The following is a 12457-nucleotide window of genomic DNA, read 5'->3' on the forward strand; positions in this document are numbered from 1 at the left end:
TTCAATTGGCAGTGGAATATTTCAGCCCTGGAGTTCCCCTGCCCTGCACATTTGCCACATTTCAGTAGTGATAACCCCTGTTTCAGCTGGCAGTCAAGATCTATAATAACCTTCTGAGAAACATTATGCAGAAAAAGCATTTTCCACAATGCTTATTAAGATGTGTAAATATATTACCAATTGTGTTTAATCTAATTATGCAAATAAACTAGTTCAATCAAGTAAACTGTATTTTGTACTCTTAAATGTAGTAAAAGTGCATGTCCATCAAAGCTCTTAAAAATACGCAAGTCTGTTTCTTTGCTTAGGAAGAGTTAGATTGCGGTGAGCAGCGAAATACCGTAAAATCGCGCATATAGGCGCATTAAATTTAAACCCCGGATGACTTGACCGTGAATCGCTAAAGCGCGGATAGCGAGATCGTGGTTGTAACCTAGTGACCACCTGTAACCTAGTAACCACCTGTAACCTAGCTACAAGGTTTAAATGTGTTTAAACTGATGTAGGTGACCTGACTGATTAATACACAGCTGTACTTCATGAACACCAGATGTTATAAATCACATCCCCGTCAAATCTCCCGCTACACCCTCACCCTCCTCCCTCCTGCTCTCAACTACGTGAAGATCCAACCGCATTTCTCCTAAAGACTGTAACTTGATTGTTGCAAAGGCAAGAAGTCCAATCTTGCTTATTGACGGTTTGGTCAAATTGTTGAGACTGTTAGCTAGTTAGATATCTTGCTGAATAGTAAACAACTAAACAAATCAACATAGCTAGACTTTCTTTGCTAACATTACCTAGTTAGCTGTTAGCCATGAATGACGATCAGAGATTGAGTGAAAAACTCATACAGGCTTTGTCTGTCTGTCTTAGTCCATCTACTTTTACTTTTTGTCTGTCCCTTTCTGGTATTTTCCTTTTCTCTTGGAAATCACCATAGCAGCAAATATCCTCCAGTTCCAGTTTGAGATGTGCTGTCATTTTCATGATCCACTACAGTTCCCTTCACCTCAGTAAGTTAAAACAGCTCCTCTGATGCTATTGGCCACTGTAATGACGTCATTCAATATTCTGCTGCCCCCGGCCGTCCTACCACATATGTGATTGGATAAAATTATTGTCACTCAAATTGAGAAACTTGTCACTTATATTTCTGTTACTGCTGGACACAAGTGATTCTTGGATATTCATGTTATTACTATCTTTCTTTTTTCCTTCAAATGGTACAATTTAAAAAATTTGTGGTGTTTTTATTGTACCTTCTGACATTTTTTAATACGTCAACATCAACTTCCTAAAAACACAAGGGCAACAATCACAAGTTTACTACTGTATTTCCAGACCAAACTGTTTTCTGCTGTTTCGTGTGCTCCCAGTTTTAGTTGAGAAAAATATTATGAACATTATCTTCACTACATATAAAGGCGTTATACTGTTTTTGACCATTCTGGTGCCCTACACACACCCAAACACACCCTGCTGCTACCACACTACAGTTACAGTGAAACTACAAACACTCCATAACTGCAGCCTGATAAGATTTAATAGACAGACTGAACACAGGCATGCTAATAGAACACAGATTTGTACCTTCAGTTTCCAGAGTTGGCTCTGTCCTAGAACAACTCCCCCAGATCATTTGAGCCACTGTTGGGTAGTGTAGTCTATTGTGTGGCTGTGTGTATCAACATAAAATATCGTGGGTGTAGAAGATTACTGTACAATCACTGAGTGGATTTGAACTTGTTACATCTACTACTGTATTTTCTTTTCCCTCTTCTGGTTTATGTTTAATGAAGACAGGTTTGGGGTGGAGCATGTGTTGGGTTTGGTTTTTATTCTGGCTTATACTCCCCATAGAGTCAGATGGCATGTTTGTAGATCTCTATCACTTTTTAGTAATAATGGTTTGTGCTCAGAATAAAGTGTCTGTTGTGGTCTCTCCCCCTACACTGGCACATAACAGAGATGTATAAAGGTTGGTATCTCTCTATAATCATCTGCAGCTGAAATAACCAGCAACTGAAGATGGCTGCCTCCAAAACTCCTTTACCATTTATCAAACACTGTAAGATAAAACTGATGATTTTCTTCATAATTTGTGAACCCTAAAGACGGCCATGTTACTATATTGTGTGGGATGTAGCCTGGACACATATTAATGTGCAACATATTAAAACTGTAGCATAACCATTGTATTAGAGTGTTGCTATGAACAATGCATTAAATAAGAGTTTTACACATTTTTTCCTTTTTTTTTTAACAGAACAGTGCCTTGACTCTCCCACTATTTGTATTTTATATCTTTTCCCTGCAAAACACCTTCACTATTGTTTCTGAACTTCTGAGCCCTCCAGACATGTTGTGGTTTTAAGTATTTTCTTTGGTCAGTGTTTGTTCTCCTGTATGGAGGAAGCAGAAAGACAAGGAGCACAGCAAGGGGTCCAGTGAGGAGCACATTCCATCAGGGGGGTCACACACAGATAGTTCTGTCTCTCTCACACACACAAATAGATCTGTCTGTCTCTCTCTATTTCACACACACACAAACTCACAGATAATAGTTCTGTCTCACACTTACAAATAATAGATCTGTCTCTCTCTCTGTCTCTCTCTATTTCTCTCTCATATATACACACACACACACACACAGATAATAGTTGTGTTTCTCTCTCTCACACACACACACACATACAAAAAATAGTTCTCTCGCTCTCACGCACACACACAGATAAAAGTTTGTTCTCTCTCTCTCTCTCTGTCTCTCTCTCACATACACACACACACACACACAAATAATAGATCTGTCTGTCTCTCTCTCACTGTCTCTCGCTCTCTATTTCAGACACACACACACACACACACAGATAATAGTTCTCTTTCTCTCTCAAACACGTAGATAACAGTTCTGTCTCTCTGTCTCACACACACACACATAGATAAAAGTTCTCTCTCTCCCCCCCTCTCTCACACACCCAAACACACACACACCCAAACACACACACACACACACACACACACACACACAAATAATAGTTCTGTCTCTCCCTCACACACACACACACGTTTCAATTGAGGTGAAGCATTATAAACAGTAAATAAAACATACTTGTGTCAATCTATATAATTAATAAGATTTCAAACAGTAGTCATATTGGCCCTGAACAGTGTGAGGTCTGGTTTACTGTGTATAAACAGTAGTCATATTGGCTCTGAACTAAACAGTGTGAGGTCTGGTTTACTGTGTATAAACAGTAATTATATTGGCCCTGAACTAAACAGTGTGAGGTCTGGTTTACTGTGTATAAACAGTAATTATATTGGCCCTGAACTAAACAGTGTGAGGTCTGGTTTACTGTGTATAAACAGGTAATTATATTAGCCCTGAACTAAACAGTGTGAGGTCTGATTTACTGGCTGGGAAATAATTTTAGCACCAAATGTCCAGTTGAGGCCTGCAGAACATATTTATTGGGGGGACAGATGTGACCAGTGAACTTCTTGTGGTGACACACTAAAATGGCCTTACAGCACAGAGGAATTTAAGGGTACACAAGTTAATACAGTGGTAAAACCACTATTATAGTGTATAATAAACTACATACTGTTTAATTCCTTATCAGATTATGACATTCACTTGAGGTCACTCAGGGAATCATTAATTAACCCATAAGATTACAATTTGAATGAATCATTACCAGTAAATCAAGGGTGTGGGTTACCTAAACATAAATATTATTACTTGAGAAAGGTTTCATTTCTGTACAGCACTTAATATTTTATATCACTTACAAGTATCTTCCATTCTTTGATTCATTCCCTCGAAAAAGGTTGTATTTCAAGATTCCAAAAATTCTGTGTGTGGTTATAATTCTACATTTAGTTATAATTCTACAAGTGGTTATAATTCTGTGTGTGGTTATATTTCTACATGTAGTTATATTGCTACATTTGGTTAGAATTCTACATGTGATTATATTTCTAAGTTTGGTTATAATTCTCAGTGTAGCTGAATTATGTAGTATCAAATGATGAATTATGGGTGCAGAAATGTCTGATCTAAAATTCTGATGTAATACAAAACACCACACATGCTATGCACCACACACACACACACAAACACACACACACACACACACACACACACACACACACACACACACACACACACACACACACACACACACACACACACACACACTTCACTCCTTCTCTCCTCCTAATCTCCTGATTACTGATTACTGCGTCTTGTGTGTCTTTCTTTCTCTCTTGTAATTAAGTCCACAGGTTCACTCGTCCAGTGCTGAACATTGTTCCTCACTACTGTGTTCAGATGTCCTGAGTTTACTGTCAGCTGTCTGCTCAGTTTCTCTCTCTGCTGACTCCATGTCGTCTACCATCACCGTACTATTTTTGTTTGATGTCTCTGGCTTGATGAAAAAAATTAGCATCCAACTTTCACTCCTAAGTCAAGCTAATATGACGTTAGCGTGAGGTATCTAGGTGTAGTAACCAACAATATACTGTAACTTGGCAAGCTTAAGGTTACTAATATTAGCCAGCTAAATGTTCCATAAAAACACTCGTTGAGAGAGATCACAGGTTTAACTTAAGTAATAACCAATAAACTTTTCAGTTCTATTGAATGAATATTAACTTGTTGCGTTCTTTCCTCCAGCATGGCTGTCAGTTCAGCTAACCTCAACATGTGTTGAACACACGGTGTAAATCATAATGAGAACAGGGTCTCCCACCCAAAAACACATTGAATCATGTGTGATTGTAAAAGTGTCCTGTAATGTGTCTAGAACCTCAATGGTTCAGCTTTATATGTTTTCTTTAAGACTTTAAGGGCTTTTATTTGCAGAGAGATTAGAATGACTGATGTTTACATTGTTTCCATACATAAACTAGATAAAATCACTCAGTGAAAATCTTACATTAGAACACTTCATTTTACAACACTGTTGTAGAAGTTTCTGAATATATTCATCCTGTAAGACATTTTGCACAATTTCTGCTGTCAGCTGACCAAAAGTGTACCATGTGGACAAAATGCCAATGCGCCTAGTTGAAGCAGCATTTTAATAAATACACCTGTACATGTGGACAAGGACTCATCTGTGTCTTCTCTTTACAATGTTATATTTCTCTTCTAGACTTGAATATCTCTTCATGCATCACAAATGTAACTCTTTGTCTCCACAGTGTGGTCATTTAATGAAATGCAGCAAAGTTTCAACAGAAAATTATATTTAGAAATATTTAAAGAAGAGAACTTTATAATATAATATAAAAGTGTAAATTTCCTTGCATTGCCTTGCCTGGCAATGTTTGTTTAATACTGTACTATAAGGGAGTTGACACTGACCTTTTTAAAATGACTCTTTATTTACATTCAAAAAAAGTCACAGAAGCTCACCTGAGAATTTCCAGTTTAGAGTGTGAACTCTTCAGTCCAGCACAGAGCTGCTCCACTCCTGAATTCTGCAGGTCATTATTATTCATCTCCAACTCTCTCAGTGAGTTTTCTGTTTGTAGAACTGATGTGAGAGATTTGCAAGACTCTTCCGTGAGGCCACAGCCAGATAGTCTGTAAAAGAGTAAATACAGTAAATAATGTAGTTCAGTCAGAGGATGATGAATTAAAAGATCTGAACTGCTAATAAAAATGTAAAGAAGAGCTTGAAAGGTCTGGAACATACTGATACATTTTCAGCCTTTTAATTTGACAAACACAGTAACATTTCAACACTACTATGTCTTCATCAAAGACAAAATGGACAAAGGCATGACAAATAACATTCATTAGCAGCCTAAGACAGGTGACCAAATAATGGATGGTTGGTTCATAAGTCAGTGAATGGCAGTTACCATAATCAGAGTCCAAATATCAAAATATCCCACCCCTAACACCATAACAGGAAACAGAACAACATAGCTCTCATTCAATGTTTCACAAATACAAACAGACTAATATACAAACAGAAAATATTGTTGGAAGACATGCAGAGTAGTGATTATGGAGGAATATACACTGCAGTATTGATTATGGAGGAATAAACACTACAGTAGTGATTATGGAGGAATGAACACTGCAGTATTGATCGGACAGAATGCAGACACCATAATCTTTTACTAGTGTTTACATTCCTGTACTCACACGATGAGTCATTGATCATGGAACATTCTCCTCTGCCTTTGCTTTACCCAGTGAGGTGCTGAGTTCTGTCTTTGTGGTGCACCGAGAATCCTGGAGGCTCAATAGCTGAGTCAGGGACCCCATCACTCAGTCAGGTGTGTGAGGCAGACCCCATCAGTCAGTCAGGTGTGTGTGACTCAGACCCCATCAGTAAGTCAGGTGTGTGTGTGACTCAGACCCAATCAGTCAGTTAAGTGTGTGTGAGGCAACTATCTCATGTCTGCTGTTGACATGAAATGTGTCCCTGGAGTTTGTCCTTCATGGACTGTATGTGTGCAGTAAAATATTGGGGAGAAGAGGACCGTTCACATGTTGTTTCAGTTGGATCAGAACTTCAACTCACAATATCGCTACTTCACACAACTAATTTATTCAGAAAAATCAACCATTTACATTAACACAAAAAACCCCAACTAAACAAGTCAGCAGCCCTTTTTGGGGCTACAGTGAGAGTGGACACAGCTGACATTACAGCAGACCTGTGGGGCTACAGTGAGAGTGGACACAGCTGACATTACAGCAGACCTGTGGGGCTACAGTGAGACTGGACAAAACTGACACTACAGCAGACCTGAGGGGCTACATTGAGAGTGGACACAGCTGAAACTACAGCAGAGCTGTGAGGCTACAGTGAGAGTGGACACAGCTGACACTACAGCAGCCCTTTGAGGCTACAGTGAGAGTGGACACAGCTGACACTACAGCAGACCTGTGGGGCTACAGTGAGAGTGGACACAGCTGACACTACAGCAGACCTGTGGGGCTACAGTGAGAGTGGACACAGCTGGCTCCTCCGTCTCTGTCTGCTGTGTCCACTCTCTTCCATGTCCTCCTCCTGGACACTTTCACCACCAAGTTCTTCTGTCTTTTCTTTCTCCTGCTGTCTTCTTACGAAAGAAGGTTGCCATGGCAATAGCATTACCCTTTCTCTTCATCCTGGTTGTTTTCTGTCTCTCTATACTAAATGTAAATGAACAAGCAGGAGTATTTTATATTCTAGCCAGTTCCTTAGATTTAAGGAAGCTAACATTAGCCTCATTAGCTTTTTTACAGAACATCAGGGAACCAGCATGCCAAACACACACACACACACACACACACACACACACACACACACACACACACACACACACACACACACACACACACACACACACACACACACACACACACACACACTTCACTCCTTCTCTCCTCCTAATCTCCTGATTACTGATTACTGTGTCTTGTGTGTCTTTCTTTCTCTCTTGTAATTAAGTCCACAGGTTCACTCGTCCAGTGCTGAACATTGTTCCTCACTACTGTGTTCAGATGTCCTGAGTTTACTGTCAGCTGTCTGCTCAGTTTCTCTCTCTGCTGACTCCACCTCTTCTACCATCACTGTTCTATTTTTGTTTGATGTCTCTGGCTTGATGAAAAAATTAGCAGCCAACATTCACTCCTAAGTCAAGCTAATATGATGCTAGCGTGAGGTATCTAGGTGTAGTAACCAACAATATACTGTAACTTGGCAAGCTTAAGGTTACTAATATTAGCCAGCTACATGTTTCATAAAAACACCTGTGGAGAGAGATCACAGGTTTATTTTAAGGAATAACCAATAAACTTTTCAGTTCTATTGAATGAATATTAACTTGTTGCGTTGTTTCCTCCAGCATGGCTGTCAGTTCAGCTCACCTCAACATGTGTTGAACACACGGTGTAAATCATAATGAGAACAGGGTCTCCCACCCAAAAACACATTGAATCATGTGTGATTGTAAAAGTGTCCTGTAATGTGCCCAGAACCTCAATGGTTCAGCTTTAAATGTTTTCATTAAGACTTTAAGGGCTTTTATTTGCAGAGAGATTAGAATGACTGATGTTTACAGTGTTTCCATACATAAACTAGATAAAATCACTCAGTGAAAATCTTACATTAGAACACTTCATTTTACCACACTGTTGTTGGGAGTTTCTGAATATATTCATCCTGTAAGACATTTTGCAAAATGTCTGTGCTCAGGTGACCAAAGATGCAGCTTGTGGACAAAATACCAAAGTGCCTAGTTGAAGCAGCATTGTAATAAATACACCTGTACATGTGGACAAGGACTCATCTGTGTCTTGTCTTTACAATGTTATATTTCTCTTATAGACTTGAAAATCTGCTCATGCATCACAGATGTAACTCTTTGTCTCCACAGTGTGGTCATTTAATGAAATGCAGCAAGGTTTTAACAGAAAACTATATTTAGAAATATTTAAAGAAGAGAACTTTATAATATAAAAGTGTAAATTTCCTTGCATTGCCTTGCCTGGTAATGTTTGTTTAATACTGTACTATAATGGAGTTGACACTGACCTTTTTAAAATGGATCTTTATTTACATTCAAAAATAGTCACAGAAATCACCTGAGAATCTCCAGTTTACAGTGTGAACTCTTCAGTCCAGCACAGAGCTGCTCCACTCCTGAATTCTGCAGGTCATTATTATTCATCTCCAGCTCTCTCAGTGAGTTTTCTGTTTGTAGAACTGATGTGAGAGATTTGCAAGACTCTTCGGTGAGACCACAGCCAGATAGTCTGTAAAAGAGTAAATACAGTAAATAATGTAGTTCAGTCAGAGGATGATGAATTAAAAGATCTGAACTGCTAATAAAAAATTTAAGAAGAGCTTGAAAGGTCTGGAACACACTGACACATTTTCAGCCTTTTAATTTTACAAGCACAGCAACATTTCAACACTACTGTGTCTTCATCAAAGACAAAATGGACAAAGACATGACAAATAATATTCATTAGCAGCCTAAGACAGATGAGAAAATAATGGATGGTTGGTGCATAAGTAGTGAATGGCAGTTATCATAATCAGAGTCCTAATATCAAAATATCCCTCCCCTAACACCATAACAGGAAACAGAACAACACAGATCTCATTCAATGTTTCACAAATACAAACACACTAATATACAAACAGAAAATATTGTTGGAAGACATGCAGAGTAGTGATTATGGAGGAATAAACACTGCAGTGGTGATTATGGAGGAATAAACACTACAGTAGTGATTATGGAGGAATGAACACTGTAGTATTGATTGGACAGAATGCAGACACCATAATCTTTTACTAGTGTTTACATTCCTGTACTCACACGATGAGTCACTGATCATGGAACATTCTCCTCTGCCTTTGCTTTACCCAGTGAGGTGCTGAGTTCTGTCTTTGTGGTGCACCGAGAATCCTGGAGGCTCAATAGCTGAGTCAGGGACCCCATCACTCAGTCAGGTGTGTGAGGCAGACCCCATCAGTCAGTCAGGTGTGTGTGACTCAGACCCCATCAGTAAGTCAGGTGTGTGTGTGACTCAGACCCAATCAGTCAGTTAAGTGTGTGTGAGGCAACTATCTCATGTCTGCTGTTGACATGAAATGTGTCCCTGGAGTTTGTCCTTCATGGACTGTATGTGTGCAGTAAAATACTGGGGAGAAGAGGACCGTTCACATGTTGTTTCAGTTGGATCAGAACTTCGACTCACTTCTCACTTCTCTCCACTACAGCAGACCTGTGGGGCTACAGTGAGAGTGGACACAGCTGACATTACAGCAGACCTGTGGGGCTACAGCGAGAGTGGACACAGCCGACACTACAGCAGACCTGTGGGGCTACAGTGAGAGTGGACAAAGCCGACAATACAGCAGACCTGTGGGGCTACAGTGAGAGTGGACACAGCTGACACTACAGCAGACCTGTGGGGATACAGTGAGAGTGGACACAGCTGACACTACAGCAGACCTGTGGGGCTACAGTGAGAGTGGACAAAGCAGACACTACAGCAGACCTGTGAGGCTACAGTGAGAGTGGACACAGCTGACACTATAGCAGACCTGTGGGGCTACAGTGAGAGTGGACACAGCGGACACTACAGCAGAGCTGTGGGGCTACAGTGAGAGTGGATACAACTGACACTACAGCAGACCTGTGGGGCTACAGTGAGAGTGGACACAGCTAACACTACAGCAGACCTGTGGGGCTACAGTGAGAGTGGACACAGCTGACACTACAGCAGACATGTGGGGCTACAGTGAGAGTGGACACAGCTGACACTACAGCAGACCTGTGGGGCTACAGACAGTGAGAGTGGACACAGCTGACACTACAGCAGACCTGTGGGGCTACAGTGAGAGTGGACACAGCTGGCTCCTCCGTCTCTTTCTGCTGTGTCCACTCTCTTCCATGTGCTCCTCCTGGACACTTTCACCATCAAGTTCTTTTGTCTTTTCTCTCTCCTGCTGTCTTCTTACTAAAGAAGGTTGCCATGGCAATAGCATTACCCTTTCTCTTCATCCTGGTTGTTTTCTGTCTCTCTATACTAAATGTAAATGAACAAGCAGGAGTATTTTATATTCTAGCCAGTTCCTTAGATTTAAGGAAGCTAACATTAGCCTCATTAGCTTTTTTACAGAACATCAGGGACCCAGCATGCCACACACACACACACACACACACACACACACACACACACACACACACACACACACACACACACACACACACACACACACTTCACTCCTTCTCTCCTCCTAATCTCCTGATTACTGTGTCTTGTGTGTCTTTCTTTCTCTCTTGTAATTAAGTCCACAGGTTCACTCGTCCAGTGCTGAACATTGTTCCTCACTACTGTGTTCAGATGTCCTGAGTTTACTGTCAGCTGTCTGCTCAGTTTCTCTCTCTGCTGACTCCACGTCTTCTACCATCACTGTTCTATTTTAGTTTGATGTCTCTGGCTTGATGATAAAATTAGCAGCCAACATTCACTCCTAAGTCAAGCTAATATGACGTTAGCGTGAGGTATCTAGGTGTAGTAACCAACAATATACTGTAACTTGGCTAGCATAAGGTTACTAATATTAGCCAGCTACATGTTTCATAAAAGCACCTGTGGAGAGAGATCACAGGTTTATTTTAAGGAATAACCAATAAACTTTTCAGTTCTATTGAATGAATATTAACTTGTTGCATTGTTTCCTCCAGCATGGCTGTCAGTTCAGCTCACCTCAACATGTGTTGAACACATGGTGTAAATCATAATAAGAACAGGGTCTCCCACACAAAAACACATTGAATCATGTGTGATTGTAAAAGTGTCCTGTAATGTGTCTAGAACCTCAATGGTTCAGCATTAAATGTTTTCATTAAGACTTTAAGGGCTTTTATTTGCAGAGAGATTAGAATGACTGATGTTTACAGTGTTTCCATACATAAACTAGATAAAATCACTCATTGAAAATCTTACATTAGAACACTTCATTTTACCACACTGTTGTTGGGAGTTTCTGAATATATTCATCCTGTAAGACATTTTGCAAAATTTCTGCTGTCAGGTGACCAAAAGTGCACCGTGTGGACAAAATGCCAATGCGCCTAGTTGAAGCAGCATTTTAATAAATACACCTGTACATGTGGACAAGGACTCATCTGTGTCTTCTCTTTACAATGTTATATTTCTCTTATAGACTTGAAAATCTGCTCATGCATCACAGATGTAACTCTTTGTCTCCACAGTGTGGTCATTTAATGAAATGCAGCAAGGTTTTAACAGAAAACTATATTTAGAAATATTTAAAGAAGAGAACTTTATAATATAAAAGTGTAAATTTCCTTGCATTGCCTTGCCTGGTAATGTTTGTTTAATACTGTACTATAATGGAGTTGACACTGACCTTTTTAAAATGGATCTTTATTTACATTCAAAAATAGTCACAGAAATCACCTGAGAATCTCCAGTTTACAGTGTGAACTCTTCAGTCCAGCACAGAGCTGCTCCACTCCTGAATTCTGCAGGTCATTATTATTCATCTCCAGCTCTCTCAGTGAGTTTTCTGTTTGTAGAACTGATGTGAGAGATTTGCAAGACTCTTCGGTGAGACCACAGCCAGATAGTCTGTAAAAGAGTAAATACAGTAAATAATGTAGTTCAGTCAGAGGATGATGAATTAAAAGATCTGAACTGCTAATAAAAATGTAAAGAAGAGCTTGAAAGGTCTGGAACACACTGATACATTTTCAGCCTTTTAATTTTACAAACACAGCAACATTTCAACACTACTGTGTCTTCATCAAAGACAAAATGGACAAAGACATGACAAATAATATTCATTAGCAGCCTAAGACAGATGACCAAATAATGGATGGTTGGTTCATAAGTCAGTGAATGGCAGTTATCATAATCAGAGTCCTAATATCAAAATATCCCTCCCCTAACACCATAACA

At 39.7% G+C, this 12457-nt stretch overlaps 1 protein-coding gene across 5 annotated transcripts in view; it reads right to left on the reverse strand.

Moving 5' to 3' along the window:
- LOC113569146 (NACHT, LRR and PYD domains-containing protein 3-like) overlaps positions 1 to 12457 on the reverse strand; it is a 62595-nt gene that overhangs the window by 11671 nt on the left and 38467 nt on the right. For 4 of the 5 annotated variants that reach the window (XM_081712937.1, XM_081712941.1, XM_081712938.1 and 1 more), the window contains 3 exons: positions 11957 to 12127; positions 8600 to 8770; positions 5426 to 5596 (listed from right to left, as the gene is read on the reverse strand). In XM_081712937.1, the coding sequence (XP_081569063.1) occupies positions 5426 to 5596; positions 8600 to 8770; positions 11957 to 12127 (513 nt within the window). The remainder of the gene's footprint in view (positions 1 to 5425; positions 5597 to 8599; positions 8771 to 11956; positions 12128 to 12457) is intronic. The other variant, XM_081712946.1, reaches the window with a different exon arrangement.

Source organism: Electrophorus electricus, chromosome 1 (genome assembly GCF_041902795.1).
Source record: "Electrophorus electricus isolate QZ-2024a chromosome 1, ASM4190279v1, whole genome shotgun sequence".
NCBI classification, from domain to species: domain Eukaryota; kingdom Metazoa; phylum Chordata; class Actinopteri; order Gymnotiformes; family Gymnotidae; genus Electrophorus; species Electrophorus electricus.